General features: G+C 35.1%; 1 protein-coding gene across 10 annotated transcripts in view; it reads right to left on the bottom strand.

Moving 5' to 3' along the window:
• Positions 1–17253, bottom strand: part of dlgap4b (discs, large (Drosophila) homolog-associated protein 4b) — a 253303-nt gene that overhangs the window by 20381 nt on the left and 215669 nt on the right. For 9 of the 10 annotated variants that reach the window (XM_073953505.1, XM_073953503.1, XM_073953500.1 and 6 more), the window contains 2 exons: positions 15630–15777; positions 14205–14442 (listed from right to left, as the gene is read on the bottom strand). In XM_073953505.1, coding sequence (XP_073809606.1) covers positions 14205–14442; positions 15630–15777 — 386 coding nt within the window. Of the gene's footprint in view, positions 1–12188; positions 12314–14204; positions 14443–15629; positions 15778–17253 lie in introns of those variants that run through there. The other variant, XM_017356545.3, reaches the window with a different exon arrangement.

A 17253-nucleotide genomic window follows, 5' to 3' on the forward strand; every position in this document is an offset into this window, starting at 1 on the left:
GGAGATTCACATCATGTATGTGCAGCTGACAAATCTGCAGCAACTGTGTGATGCTATCATGTCAATATGGAGCAAAATCTCTGAGGAATATTTCCAGTACCTTGTTGAATCTCTGCCATAAAGGATTAAGTCAGTTCTAAAGGCAAAAGAGGGTCCAACCCGGTACTAGTAAGGTGTACCTAATAAAGTGGCCGGTGGGTATAATATTTTCTTACTGCATTAATGTTTACTTAAAATGTTTTATTTAGAAAATTTGAGTAGGTGTTATAATCAAATGAAAGTAAAGATCACATTTTTATATTAATCTTTTTTAACACAGGACATTTGTTTTGTGGGTTTCCAACATGGCAAATGAACAGCAACGTCTACAAACACTTTAACTAGAAATGCCATTTAATCACAGCCGATTTAGCACATCTTCAGAGCATAATTCATCCATTTTGTTTTCTTAGATTGTTCTGAAATGATTTACTGCAGCAAAGACAGTAGATTAATGAGAACTTGAGGCATCTGTCACTGTGCTTAAATTTCTTGACAGTCACATTCTCAACAGAACTATGAATAACAGCAAGCTCTATGCATAGTTTAAACGCCATTTGATCACAGCTAATTATGCAAATCTTTAATATTTGGCAAGAGCATACAGAGGCGTATTAATAGAGTGTGCTGCTGTCATCCAGACATGACTCATTTTAGTATTATGAAGATGGCTGCGAACAGCTCACATTAGTCATCATATAATTGCGTAAATTCTAAAACAACGTGAACGCAATGTGATAACGCCAGTATCGGTATGTGATTCACAGGTGCTGCTTAATTTTGCATAGCAGCAGAAGACAAAACACTACTGTGACATCATCACTCAAACTAACACACACAGACGCACACACATGCATTCTTGTCATGTCTGTGACACACATGTAGGAGAGTTCCTCTCAGTCAGATGTCTAGAGTCTGAGCCTATTGTTGGAGAAGGACAGTCATGTGACCTCATTTCGCAAATGTTTATATGATCACAAGCAAGTTTATGATCTCATTCATTAACTTTCCTTCAGCTTAGTCTCTATTTCAGAGGTCGCCACGGCGGAATGAACTGCCAACTATTCCAGTATATGGAATAACTATTCCAGTTTTATGCAGCAGATGTCTTTCCAGCTGCAACCCAGTACTGGGAAACATCTGTATCAAACAAAGACTCATGCACTATGGCCAATTTAGTTTATTCAATTGACCCATACCGCATGGAGGAAACCCACGCCAACATAGGGAGAGCATGCAAACAATGCACAGAAATGCCAACTGACCTAGCCGGGACTTGAACCAGTGGCCTTCTTGCTGTGAGGTGACAGTGCTAACCACTGCGCCACCTCATTGCTCTCATTAACATCTTTCTCAGTATGGCTGACATGCAGATACTGTGGTAATAATGGAGTAAACAGTAGACAATGCAGAATCTAGGCATTTAAAGGATGGTTCATCCCCAAAACATGAACATTTCTACACCATTTATTCACATTTAAGGCCGTGCAAACAGAGATGTTTTTTGCTCGCGTTTTCCGCCAACGTTTAACGCATACCTGTCAACCCTCCCGTTTTCCTGTGATTCTCCCGTATTTTACTGTTCTATCCCGCTATCGTCCCGTAAAGGTATTTTCCCGTATTTCTCCCGTATTTTCAGTCTTTCTCTGAACAGCCGAGCCTCCCTATACGCAACCCATACCGCCAAACCACCAGGGGTCGCCCTTGCTCTAAAACTTCTAAAACTAAAGAGTCTTCTGTGCATTCGTTTTGTTTAGGAATGAAAACACTTATAAATAAATATTAAAAACGGCACGATTTCAGTTCCTTTTGATTACAGGTGCCGTCGCCCTCCAATACAAAACAGTGATATAATGGTGCATGACTGTCAGCTGACATGCTCCATATAGTGATTAACAGATGCCGTTTCCCAAACGGATTCTGTACACGCAGTTTGAAGCAGAGAGAAAGTCTGGCTTTTGAGTGCGTGTTTTAACAGACATACACACATAATTAATAATAATAAAATATAAGGATGTCAATCTTGGTTTTTTTCCAAACACAACTAATTTCGTCTTAAATGAGCATAAAAAGTTAGGAAAGCAATCGAATGCTTTTCATTATAATGTTAGATGTGTGCATTTTTAAAGTCACAACTCTTATTTAGTGAAGTAAAAAAAATCTTATTTCACAGAGATGGGTTGCGGCTGGAAGGGCATCCGCTGCGTAAAAACTTGCTGGATAAGATGGCGGTTCATTTTGCTGTGGTGACCCCAGATTAATAAAGAGACTAAGCTGACAAGAAAATGAATGAATGAAAATTTTTTTTTATAAATGAGAGATTCATTCGTTGCTCTTTAATCAGAATAATAATAAAATTACATTTTTAAAATGTCAATGCCGATTGGTATCGAATTCCAGTAACGTGACAACTCTATTCCCTAGTTTGGTTATTAACATTCTTTCAAATATCTTCCTTTGTGATCGGCCTCTTTAAAGAGAAATACATTTACCATTGTTTAATGAGCAACACTTCATGGGCGAAAGCCAATTATTCAAATAACTATCCACAAGTTTGAAAGTTTCACAAGTTTCCTACGCAACGTAGTCACACATTGACAAACAGAAAGCTGGTTAAAGTTTGCAATATAAAAAGAGATATCATGTATATGACCAAACATTTATTCACTGTTTAAATCAGGGAGACCTTAAACATGGTTAATGTCAGCATGCATTTTCATTTCTGTCAATTATTTTCTGTTAAACACAAAATAAGAGGAAAAAAAACATCATCTATGAAGCATAATGACATCTGCTCCAGACAATAAGCTTTTGTTTTTCCTTTGGAAATGAGTTACAACATTCTCAATAATAAGAATAATACGGCAAACATAAACCCATTAGGAAAGTAATAAGAAGCTTTCCGTAGAAAAAGATCAACAGTAGAAGAAATTGCAGACATGACAAACAGTCATTGTTGTAGTTGCTTACTCATGTGGAATGAGCTTTTTAGTGGAATATGAGCCGGAGAACTCACTGACACTGTACGGATTGGCTCATTATGCGGATTTGGACTTTAGTGTGGGAAATCTGCAAAATATAAAAACCTTCCCATGACGGACAAAACAAAATCACGAATATGTGGCTGCCAACCCAGAATAACATTTAGATTCATTACTAGGCGTAGTGCATGATAAATCAGATGCGACATGACAAATATCCATGAAAATCGAATTTATCGCTGCACAATAAATGTAGAAATGTTGCATGACAATAAGGAAATGTGGAATTTAGGCCAATGCAATTTGAATAAACATTTTTTTGCAATACAGTTTATGATAAAGAATCTAACTAAGGCAAACTTATGTGTGTGTTGTTTCAAGAAAGCAACTATTAATTTGTGTTGTGTTTTATTTTCATTTGTTTTTATTCATTTATTCTTCATTTAATTACTTTATTTAATCAAAGCATTATTAGTCATTTATATCATTATCATTATATCATTTTATTGATCAGTAGTTAATGATTTGATCATTATTATTAATTATTTGTCATTTTATTATGTTTTTTCGTATTTTATTGTTACTATTTTAATATAATTATTGCTTCATAATTATTAAAATTTTTCCATGTTGTTATAATCTTATGACTGTGGATTCAAGCGAAACTTGTTTTCATGAGTAAGAAATAAGAGAATGTCTCGATTTCAATGTCTGTATTGTCTCTGCACAATGTTGTGAAGCAGTAATTTTCCATTGCTTTTGCATGTGATATAATAACACTTGTTGGATTTATCCTGGTCAGACGAAGTCTGAGCATTGAATCATACGCAACTAAGATTATTCAATAAACTCTGCTCTTTCTTCATCATTACTTCATCTCCTGCTTCAGCTCCTCTCTGGTTTTTTTCAGTCAACTCCTATATAGATAGGAGACTGTTAATTCAGTTGAATACTGGTTATCAGGTTTAGGTATTGGAAACTTTGCTGACTTGTTGTCCATATATCTGGAGAAACAGACATTTTCTGACAAGATCTGGCGTGCGGGGCTGGATCGTATTTATCTGGCATGGAGATGGTGGTCTAACCATGAGCTGTAGATGTAATTGCAATGCCAGCTAAACACTGTGATAAAATGCATGACAACAGACTAAAAATGAAATCATTTATAACATTTTTTTCCTCCAGTGTTATTTTTTGGGATCTACTACACACACCTAAAGTGAGTCGATGGCGATGGTGATAAAAATGTGCGTAAAGATCACACACAGATGAAGGTGTTGGAAAGCGAGTGGCACATCTAACATCTGTTCATCACAAATAACACACTGATGTGCTAAAATACACTGCATTTAAAAACGAAAACACTAGAGTTACTATCTTTTACCTACAGTTGAAGTCAGAATTATTAGCCCCCTTTTGATTTTTTTTTTCTTCTCTAAATATTTCCCAAATGATTTTTAACAGAGCAAGGAAAATTTCACAGTATGTCTGATAATATTTTTTCTTCTGGAGAAAGTCTTATTTTTTTTATTTCGGCTAGAATAAAAGCAGTTATTAATTTTTTTTAAAACATTTTTGGGACAATATTATTAGCCCCTTTAAGCTATTTTTTTTCTCAATAATCTACAGAACAAACCATCATTATACAATAACTTGCCTAATTACCCTAACCTGCCTAGTTCACCTGATTAACCTAGTTAAGCCTTTAAATGTCACTTTAAGCTGTATAGAAGTGTCTTGAAAAATATCAAGCAAAATATTATTTACTGTCATCATGTCAAAGATAAAAAAAAATCAGTTTTTAGAAAAAAGTTTTTAAAACTATTATGCTTAGAAATGTGCTAAAATAATCTTCCCTCCATTAAACAGAAATTGGGGAAAAAAATAAACAGGGGCGCTAATAATTCAGGGGGGCTAATAATTCTGACTTCAACTGTATATATGGCTAATATATATCTGTCATTTCCAAAATTCATTGCGTAACAGGTTTTTTGGTTAACATTATAATAATTCATTTAGGTTTCTCTCTTCAGTTATGTACATTAGACATTTATGCATGATGTTGTTTAGTGCTTACACGGATGACACCAACATAATAGTGTGTTTTTAAGCTTGTGGAAAAGCTTTTTGTGATGACCTTTGGTTCATCTTGTGAATTTTTGGTGGCTTTTGGTCATTTTATATAAAAAAAAATACAATACAGCAGATATTAATTTCAATAGGTTGGTGATTAATACAGTATAAATCAAGGAAATATGGTTGTAGTTTACTGTAAATGTAGAAATGTTGCTGTCGTATCTTTAACAGATTTTTTTATAGTGTAGGAATGAAGAGCAGTGACTGTCATACACACCTCTACTCTATCATATATACAATGAGCCTCAGGCGGAAACAAGAGAAATGAACACAGGCATCAATCTGATAACATGAGGAAACAAATGACAGGCCATTGAAAGATATATGGCATAAACCTTGTCAACACGTCCAAAATCTCCTTCAGCAAACAATGTAACACGATACAAACATCTGATTTTGGTCTTCAAGTCTCAGAAAGAAACACTTTCCAAGTCTATATCTGAAAGGGGCAAACTTTCTGATGAGGACTTATTAATATTTGGAACTTTTTGGTTAAGAATTCACCAGAATTATTTTCATAATAAAGGCTTTGGAATTTGAACTAAATTAGCCAAATTAATAACAACATTATCCAGCTTGGTCCAAAAACCTGGTCTTCACAGACGAAGGCTGGGTAATTAATTTAAGGTGACACAAAAAGAGACAATTTTTCACAGTCTGGAAAATGAAGTAAACTTAACTCAATATTTTCAGGTAAAGCTGCATGACACTGGAAAAATATGCCATATTGTTGTTGAGAATCCTAATAAAGATGTTTCTTATGATATAACTAATTTTAAAAACGCTATTTTATCAGCAATAAATATATATAAATGTATATCTTTATGTAAATTAATGATACAGTTAAAATAAACAGGTAATAGATATTTTCCTGAGCTAATTAAAAAAGAAAAACCAAACTATGTAAACATTTACACTTTAAAAGACCATGAATGACCCAATATCTAGATGGAAAATCTGATTTTCATAGGTTGTTGTCATTTTCCTCTCTTTTATTTTCAGCTCTAGGTTCACCTAACAGCACCTACTGGATAAAAATCGTAAATACCCCAACTGATTGGCCAGCTTTGGATAAACAACCTATGCATGTAGCATACAAATGCTTGCACATAAATTCAAATAAATTTATTGCACTTGTCTGCGATATGGATATTGCTTATACTATTATATATATATAAATAGGTGGTCATAGATTACTTTTTTAATATAGATTAATCTCGAAATTAATATAGATTAATCTAGATTAAAATGGCTCATTTGAATTCTGCCGAAAGCCTTTAGAATATGTGGGCTGCCCAAATAATAAGTCTTTGAGAACGGGCTTCTCAAGCCAGGTGCCGCATTAGACCAGGGACTCATCTCCTGTTGTGATCTTAATGTTGCTGTGTTGTGATCTTAATGCGTTGTGTTTTGCACTACTAGGCCGCTGTACTTGATGAATAAGGAGACTAAGCCGAAGAAAAAGGAATAAATGAATATTGTGCACTGCAGCCCCATTTCCAAGCACATTTTGTCAGTAAAGTGCACACCAGGATGATTTTCACTCATACTTATTGAAAAAGTTTAATGCCTTGAACCCAAACAAACTAGAGTGCCAATATGAACTTGAACTTAAATTAATGTTTACCATTAGAAGCTGGCTATATTCACACACCATCACCCAAAAAACTGTGTTTAAACCCCTTATAAACGGCTGAATAATAGAACACCTTAAAAAAAAGTTGTTTTTGTAGCTTGACAGCCGTTGCATTGGGATAAGCTTAGAAAACGACAGAACTGTCATTTTGTGGTGACTGCTGTGCAACTCCTTTAAATGAGCTTATTTTCCTTCACGTGTTTCTTAAGACGCTTTCCAAGAACTCAGCATCAGGCTGCTGCATCAGCTCCTTCCCACACTGTTGATGTTTTAAACGCTGTAAAACCCCAAAGAGACAAACTATAGCAACAGCGGCCATGCAAACAAAGCCATGAAAGGAGCAATCCCGATCTTTGTGCTTTACATCGTGTCCTATCCACAGTTCAGAATGTGTAAACAATCAGAGAATGTGCTTTAGTGTGCGTCAACTCAACGGTAAGGTCAATGTGGACGAAAAGACAGCCGCTAAAAAAGGCATCTACATTAATCATATCTACAGGAACTATAAAGCACACAAGACATTAATGCTGCATAAGGCTCTCCAGCACAAGAACTTTGAGCCGTGATGGAGGATCTGTTCAATAATTGAGCAGATCCGTAAAAAAGCCATCCGTAAAAGCATTGAATGCAGGAAGCCTCATGGGAATCACATCTTTTTCTATTGATTTTCTATTGAACATTAATGGCAAAATAGAAGAGTTAAACTAAAAATCATAGGGCAGCATGGTGGCTCAGGGGCCTCACAGCAAGAAAGTCACTGATTCGAGTCCTGGCTGGGCCAATTGGCATTTCAGTGAGAAGTTTGCATGTTCTCCCCGTGTTGGCGTGGGTTTCCTCTGGTGCTCCAGTTTCTGTCAGTGTTCTGCCACTCTGATCTTGTAAATTCTTGTTTTGGTGGCAAAGTCCGGACACTAGCTCTGTCTTGTCTTGTTTCTGTCATTGTGTGTGTCTCTGTGTGTGCGCGCGCTGTCGTGGGTGTGCGCAGAGCGTGAGTGCTTTCGCTCTGTGCGTGCCTCAGACGCGCGTTCTTGTACTGGTGTTTGAGTTTTGTTCTGTCGGCATCGCGCCATTTCATTCTCAGCATCTCCGTCTATTGGTTTCGGTTTGGGTTGACGCTAAGATGAAACATGCGCGTTGCATATGTGTGAGCGAACATTAAGGTGTTCATCTATCGTGTGCTCGTGTCTTGCATCTATCTGTGTTGTCCAAACATGTGGCTCTGTGTTTACATTGTGGCCGCGTGCTTCAGTCTCGTCCTGTTATTGTAAACGCGTGGTTAATGAGTTCTCTCATTGGCTGCGTGTTCTTGTCCCGTTATATGTGAGCACATGGCTTGTGTTGTCTCTGTGCTCTCCCATCTATTGTCTAGTCCCACCCTCCTTGTTAACCCATTATCATTTTATTAGATTCACATGTTTAACAACTGTTTGTTCTCCTGTGTATTAATTTAATTCTGCTTATATTCTCCTCATGTCTGCTGTCCTGTGCCAGTTCGTCGTCATATGTTGCCTTCTCCTGATGTGTTCCAGTCCTGATCCCTGCCAGCCAGCCCAGTCTAGTTTGTCTTGATTGTTTATTTGTTTTATTTAAAGCCCCTCGGGGTAGTTTATTTTGCTGTTTATTTTATTTTTACTATTAATAAATACCCTTTTTCTTTGCATTTGAGTCCACGCTCCTTTTTCCCCAACCACGATCGTGAGAGTTTCCCCCACAGTCTTAACACATGCACTTTAAGTAAATTGAATAGACTAAATTGGCCACAGTGTGTGTGTGAATGTGAGAGTGTAGGGGTGTTTCCCAGTACTGGGTTGCAGCTGGAAGGGAATTCGCTGTGTAAAATATAGGCCGAAATAGTTGGCGGTTCATTCCGCTGTGGTGAGCCCTGATAAATCAAATACTAAACCAAAGGAAAATGAAAGAACGAATGAATTAAAAACATGATTTGTGAAAATTAGAGGCTTTAGACATTAAGAAACATTTAAATATTGATTAAATATATTAATTAGGGCTGCACAAAGTTTTTTATTTTTTTCATTTCATTTTCATTCATTCATTTTCTTTTCAGTGTAGTCCTTTTTATATTGTGATATTGTGAATAAAATTGAACATTTTAACGATTTGAACAGCTCTATTTGGAAGAATTTCATTCATTTAGATTGACGGCGATGTCTTTTTCTACGCACAAAATATAATAAATTACAAGCATTTATAAACACGACAGAGCAACAACAAATAAATAAGCAGTGCTTTGAGGTTTTCGGGGGAGTCTAACAGTATCCGAATACAGAAATTAAACAAACAGCGATAAAATAACATGGTCATCATTGACTAAATAATTACAAAATAATAATAATATCTTTATCTTTAAATCTTTAATAAATAATCTAATCCTCTGATGTATATAACATGGATACACACATTGTGATATTGATGCTATATTGTTCAGTCCTAATAATATTGTAAATAAAGGCTTCAAACGTCGAATGAGTCAGTTGGCGTTTTTGTGTGGAGTTTGCATGTTCTCCCTGCGTTCGTGTGGGTTTCCTCCGGGTGCTTCGATTTCCCCCACATTCCAAAGACATACTGTACAGTTGAATTGGGTGGGCTAAATTATCCATAGTGTATGAGTGTGAATGAGTGTGTGTGGATGTTTTCCAGAGATGGGTTGCGGCTGGAAGGGCATCCGCTGCGTAAAAACATGCTGGATAAGTTGGTGGTTCATTTCGCTGTGGCAACCCTGGATTAATAAAGGGACTAAGCCAAAAAGAAAATGAATGAATGAATGTATCACTAGTACTAACTATTAATTTTGTTTTGCCCATGTGGTTTTGACTCTATAAAATGCAGGTCTCTATTGTCTTGCATTTTATGAATCCCCAATGACTATAGTTTCAGTTAAAAAAGCTCTTTAAAGATCTACTGAAGTATAAAGTCACTTGGTTGGCTCCATGATATATGCGGGTGAATGAATCTCTATGCATTGTGAAAAAGCCACTATGCATTGTTTCATTGTTTCCGCACAAACATCCTGGGAGTTGGCCGATTATTTATCCAACCCAATGCACTGACAAAACTCACTCTAAAAGTCTTTTGTGGCTTAACACAGCATTTGCGGAAGCGAAATACAAAACATTATACAATAGCCAGACATCAAGAGACAGCAGCCTCATAAAAGATGCTCAATGATAAACAGGTCACATTTTAATTTAACGCAAAATTATTGCTATTAATAAACCATTAACTATGAATTTTACCTCAATAAATGCATAATTTGTTGGTTATTAATAGTTATTATGTTTGTAATGTATTTATTTTCCTCCAGCTTAGTCTCTTATTTATCAAGGTCACCATAGTGGAATGAACTTACAATGTTAGTAGTTATGTTTAGGTATTAGATTAGAGATGCAGAATAAGATCAAGCAGAATATGCAGTTTATAAATACTAATAAACATCCATATTTTAATAATAGGCACTAGTTTATAGTGAGAATTGTTACTTAAACTAAAGTGTCCTGAAAAAATACATATATTAATATATTAAAAAGTTGCAGGGCTCCACACAATTCATTCATGTTGCCCCAACACAAAGCGATTTTAAGTCGATGTTAAGCGAATTTGCTGTGACAAATTTAAGTAGACTGAAAATAAAACATTTAAGTCGTCCCCCCCAAAATCTCAATAATTGAGTTGTTTTAGCTTATTGTAAATAAGTAGTAAACAAGCAGCAGCACAAAAGTCACTCGATCATACTGTATCTACAATACAAAAGCTGTAACTTCCACCAAAGCCTGTTATCAGAGCTGCTTTGGCCCTTAGATGAATTTCAGAGCGATACACAGCAATTAAATGCAAAGAGACACCTTTAACTAAAGCCACGTGTGTAATGTAAAACCTTTAGTGTAATGATGAACACAGCGAATGCTCCTGTCTGACAAGTTTAACTGCTCCACACAAATCACCAGCTCTCTAATTCACATTACTCGCTAATTCCCATTGGAAACTCATGACAACTGTTATGGGAAAACATGCATGTGTTGGGTGTGTGTGTGTGAGTCAATAATATGTGTATAAACGTGTGTCAATAACAAAGAGCACTTCCAACAACGTACATAAAGATTTATCAGTCTGTATAACAACACAGAAATAAATAAGTAACGTCATTAACCATTACAAAGTAATATTACGCGTTATTCAACTCAATAATATGTGTATAAATGTGTTTCAATAACAAAGAGCACTTTGAATAATGTACATAAAAATATTATCAATCTGTATAACAACATATAAATAAATAAGTAACGTCATAACCGTTTAAAAGTAATATTACGCGTTATTCAACTCAATAATATGTGTATAAATGTGTGTTAATAACAAAGAGCACTTCCAACAACATACATGAACAAATGACCAGTCAGTATAACAACAAAAAAATAAATAAGTAACGTCAAAAAACAATACAAAGTAATATTATGTGTTATTCAGCTCAATAATATGTGTATAAATGTGTGTCAATAACAAAGAGCACTTTTAATAATGTGCATAAAAATATTATAAATCTGTATAACAACATATAAATAAATAAATAACATCGTAAACCATTAGAAAGTAATATTACTCGTTATTCAGTTCAATTATTTCTGTTTAAATGTGTGTCAATAACAAAAAGCACTATTAACACTGTACATAATAATATTATCAGTCAGTATAACAACACAGAAATAAAATGGAAACGTCATAAAGCATTAGAAACTAATATTGCATGTTATTCAGCCCAATAACATGTGTATATATGTGTGTCAATAACAAAAATCCCTTTCAACAACGTACATACAACAATTATCAGTCAGCATAACAACACAAAAATATATAACTAACGTCAGATACTATCAGAAAGTAATAATACTCGTTATTCAGCTCAATAATATGAGCATAAATGTGTGTCAATAACAAAGAGCACTTTTATTAATGTGCATCAAAATATTATCAGTCTGTATAACAACACATACATAAATAAGTAACGTAATAAACCATTAGAACGTAATATTACGCGTTATTCAGCTCAATAATGTGTGTTTGATTGTGTGTCAATAACAAGGAGAACTTCCAACAATGTACACAGAACAATTATCAGTAAGTATAACAACACATACATAAATAAGTAACGTAATAAACCATTGGAAAGTAATATTACGCGTTATTCGGCTAATAATAACCATGTATTAGCATCCTAATCAACAATACAAGGGCTGGACATCGTATATCATTTAAAAACATGTACAATATGTTGAATCCTTACAGAATAACTCTAAATATCTAAAGCAAATGCATGAGTGTTTATGATTAACGCGCGTTATTATTGTTAACGCTCATAACATTAACAGAAGTGTGTTTCTTACCTGCTCTCGCGCTGGAAATGTTTCTCAACTCGTTGCGGTTTTTTCATTCAGAGAGATTTACATTATCGCTGTTTCATCACCATCATCATAAGAGAGTCCACGTCGCGGAAAGAAAGGAACCGTGTGGAAACGCCTTCGTGACATGCAGCGGAGTATTGTTGAAGGAAACAACGCACTGGAGACCACCATTGGACACACGAGCTGTCAGTCACTGTTTCGCACGAAGGCGATTGGATGCCAGACCGAGGGACCCGCTCGTTTAAATGTGTGACGCAAATACTAGGGCCCGCCTCCTTTTAGTGATAGTAGTGAATGAAATGGAGGGCGGGTCTCTCTCTCTCTCTCTCTCTCTCTCTCTCTCTCTCTCTCTCTCTCTCGCTCTCTCTCTCATGAATCTTTTTGATTTTTGTTAATATATATTTAAAATAAAATAAAAAAACAGCAGTGTAAATGTTTAATAGTTGTTTTTAGTGCACTGTGAATATAGAGTTGGGTATATACACTTACCGGCCACTTTATTAGGTACACCTGTCCAACTGCTTGTTGACACTAATTTCTAATCAGCCAATCACATGGCAGCAACTCAATGCATTTAGGCATGTAGACATGGTCAAGACGATCTGCTGCAGTTCAAACCGAGCATCAGAATGGGGAAGAAAGGGGATTTCAAATGGCTTGTTGATGCTAGAGGACAGAGGAGAATGGCCAGACTGGTTCCAGATGATAGAAAGGCAACAGTAACTCAAATAAGCACTCGTTATAATCGAGGTCTGCAGAAGAGCATCTCTGAACACGTCCAACCTTGAGGCGGATGGGCTACAGCAGCAGAAGACCACACCGGGTGCCGCTCCTGTCAGCTAAGAACAGGAAACTGAGGCTACAATTCACACAGACTCACCAAAACTGGACAATAGAAGATTGGAGAAACGTTGCTGCTCTGATGAGTCTCCATTTCTGCTCACACATTCGGATGGTAGAAAAAGGGAATCCCGCCATTTTCATATTTATTTCAAAGTGTTTTCGTGCCTAAATAGAATAAAGGTTGTTGCTAGATTGGATGTGTTTATGCCAGAATGCATTGCAGTGTAACCAGCAAGTGCTAATGGCGGAGGAGGAAACCAGCACGGTTTTAAAAATACTCCTTTACTGTGTCACAAAATAAAGTTTTAAGAGTTTTTCAGGCGAGAATGTCGTTGTTTTAAACTCGAATCGGCAGTTTATTCCCAAAGATAGCGCTTCTTTAACGATGTGGCTCAGCTTATGCGGACTCCGACTCCCAGCCTGCCAGCTGGAGCTCCGTCATCACCTCCCCTGCCAGAGCAGCTTACTTCAGCCAGGCCATCTCGGACGTACCGCTGGATCTCATCTCTCCATTGTAGTTAAAACATGATATTTAATACATCTTGGGAATATCTAACGGACAGTTTTTGGTCTTATAAATCTATTATTTATTCTCAGCTATATTATTTTGGCAGTGTTATTTTGTTACCTTTTATAATTGTCTTTAATTATGTTACCGTGTTGTACGCTGTTTGTCTTTGTTTACCAAATTGCTTGACGTAATCTTTATTTCTTATTGTGTGTTTAACTACCATTGTAGTTTATTAAATCTGATAATCAAAGACATGTGTCTGTGTATAATAACTCATTTTAATTCACATTTATATGAATATATGTGTACATTTTCTTAAATCAAAAATGTAGATTTATAATATTAATATAATATTAATTAAATAATTTTATTGGTAATGTACAGTGAAATTGATGAATCCATGGTGAGGTAAGTGACGTTACGGAGTACACAGCTGTTCCATTTGAAGGAGCACCCGACTTGTGTCCTCGCGTCCTCGGGAGTTCGTTCTTCCAAGTCTGAACTTGGCAGGTCTGAACTTCCAAGGACGCAAGTCCGAACTTTGCGTACTTGGTATTTAGAAACAGCCGGAGAGTAGGGAGAGTTGTACCATACTCATAGTTTTGTATGTGTGTGTGTGTGTGTGTGTGTGTTTGGTCACTCACCGGTGCTGTTGCTGTAGGTGCGGACGGTTGTTGTGGTTGTGGGAGGCGGTGAATCAGAGTCCATTGACGCTGTGTCGTCGTCTTGGGAACATCCTGCTTGGATGGCACGAAGGTAACTATGGCTACGGGAGCGGAAGCATGTTGGCATGGGGACGTCAGGCGGATCCGAGCATCGGGGGTGAGGATGGATGTCTTCCAGCTCATCTGCATAATGCTGGCTCATCTCCATGTCTCGCATCTGATCACACAAACACAGGTCTGTTTGTGTCGGTGTGATTGTGTGTGTGTGTGTGTGTGTGTCTGTTGATTTTAAAGAAACAAATACCCTAACATACAGAACTGCAATGAGTAGAACAGTCATTGTGTAACAGAGCGTCATGCAATGATTTAATCAGTTCTAATATTAATATGTATTTTAGTGCAGTCAATAGAAATGTGCAGGCAAGATCAACAGGTGGCGCCAAACTGTATAAATATGAATCATTTGTATTTGATTGTGTGTGCCTGAGTGTGAGTGAGTGTTAGAGTGTGTATGTGTGTGCATGTGTTTGTGTGTGTGTGTGTTTGTGTGCATATCTGTTTGTGTGCCTGATTGTGTATGCAAGTATGTTTTAGTGTATGTGTGTGTGTTTGTCTGTGTGGGTACGTGATTAGGGTGTGTGTGTAAGTGTTTGTGTATACCTGTGTGTATGTCTTATAGTGTGTGTATTTGTGTGTGTGTACTTGATTGTGTGTGTGGATGCGTCTGTGTGTGTTTGTCTGAGCGTGTGAACCTGATTGTGTGGGGGCGTGTGTTTGTGTGCGCATGTTTGTGTGTACCTGATTGTGTGTGTTAGTGTGTGTGTGTACTTGTGTTTTTGTGTGTATATGTATCTCTGTGTGTGTGTTTGTGTGTATGTGTGTGTGTGTGCATCTGTATGTACCTGATTGTATGTTTGAATGTGTGTTTACCTGTGTGTGTGTGTGTGTGTTTACCTAAGTGTGCATATGTGTGTGCATGTGTTTGTGTGCGTGTGTACCTGTCTTTATGTGTGTGCGCGTGTATCTGATTGTAAGTGCGTGTGTGCACCTGTGTGTGTTTGTGTGTATGTGTGTTTGTATATATGTGTACCTGAGGGTGTGTGTGTGTGTGCATGAGTTTGTGTGCATTTGATGGTGTGTTTGAGTGTGTGTGTGTGCGTGTGTTTGTGTACCTGAGTGTGTATGTGTGTACCTGATTGTGTATGTTAGTGTGTGTGTGTTTTTGTGTGTGCATGTGTTTGTGGATGTATGTGTGTGTACCTGTGTATGTGTGTGTGTATGTGTGTGTACCTGATATTGCATGTTAGTGCCTATGTGTGTGGGTGTGTTTTTACCTGATTGTGTGTGTGAAAGTGAATGTGTGCATGTGTGTGTGTGTGTGTGTGTGTGTGTGTGGATATTTACCTGACTGATGCAGCTGCCTCGGCCCAGTGTACTGCAGCCCTGACTGAAGTCATCATCATCCCAGTTGGGGAATGGAGATCCTCCTCCAATGCAGTCCAGATTATCCAGACTGCGGTTCCCAGAAAACTCTCGCAGAGACGGAAGACAGCTGAGGACAAGAGCGGGACGGGAGTCAAGAGAAGATGAGAGAAAAAGAAAAAGCAGGAGATGAAGTCATGAGGTCAGAGGTCACATGCAGCTCCTGTGCTCTATAGTCTACCTCAGGGGTTTTCAAACTGGGGCCACAAGAGCCCTGAAATATTTAGAGAAAAATAATGATTTAAAAAAATGATACATAAAAAAAAAAAAAAAAAAAAAAAAAAAAAAAAATATATATATATATATATATATATATATATATATATATATATATATATATATATATATATATATATATAATTAAATAAATGTGCAAGAACTGTGAAAAAAGAAAAAAAAATAATAAATAATTTTAGAAAAACAAATTATACAAAAACTGAAAAAAAATATTATGCACTAAAATAAAAATTAATTAATTAATTTAATAAATAAATAATTATATATTATTAATAAAAATAAACAAATACAAAACTGTGAAAAAATAAAAGAGAAAATATTAAGTACTAAAATACATAAATAGCTATATATAAACTGTGGAAAAAGTAAATTATAAATAATTATAAAACAAAATAAATAAAAATAATAATAATAAATAAATAAATAAACGGTGAAAAAGTAAAACAGAAAGCATTATGTACTAAATAAAAAAATAACTAAATAATCTGATAAAAAGTAAAACAGAAATAATTTGTAGTACAATAAATGATTGAATAAATAAAAAATCTAATATTTATAATTTAATAATAAAATTTATTCAAAAACTGAGAAAAAATAAAACAGTAAATATTATGCACAAATATAAATAAATGAATAAACTGTGAAAAAGGAAATCATAAACAATTATAAATCCAAATTAATTAATAAACAAACAAATAATTAAATAATATTTAAATTTAATAATAAACTTAATTCAAAAACAGGAAAAAAAGAAAAAATATTATGCACTAAAATAACTAAATAAACTGTGGAAAAAGTAAATCACAAATAACTATGTAATGAAACAAACAAACAAATGAATGAATGAATAAATATCTATATTTTAATAAAAAATAAATACAAAACTGTAAAAAAGTAAAACATAAAATATTATGCACTTAAATAAATAAATGACTAAATAAAGTGTGGAAAAAGTAAATCATAATTATAAAACAAAACAAACAAACAAATAAATAAAAATAAATAAATAATATTTATATTTTAACAATAAAAAAATAAATAAATACAAAACTAAAAAAGAAAAAGAGAAATATTATGCACTAAAATAAATAAACAAATAATATTTTTATTTCAATAATAACATATTATAATTCAAAATTTAATTCAAAACACTAAAATAAAAATAATAATGATGCCATGGCCATTAACTCTTATTTTATGGTGTCTTATATTGAGTGATTTTTAATTTTTTAATTTAAGTGTTTTAAATGAAATTTTAATTTGAATATGTTATTGTTGAAATAAAAATATTGTTTATTTATTTAAATAG

This window comes from Danio rerio, chromosome 6, assembly GCF_049306965.1.
Source record: "Danio rerio strain Tuebingen ecotype United States chromosome 6, GRCz12tu, whole genome shotgun sequence".
Classification (NCBI taxonomy): Eukaryota; Metazoa; Chordata; class Actinopteri; order Cypriniformes; family Danionidae; genus Danio; species Danio rerio.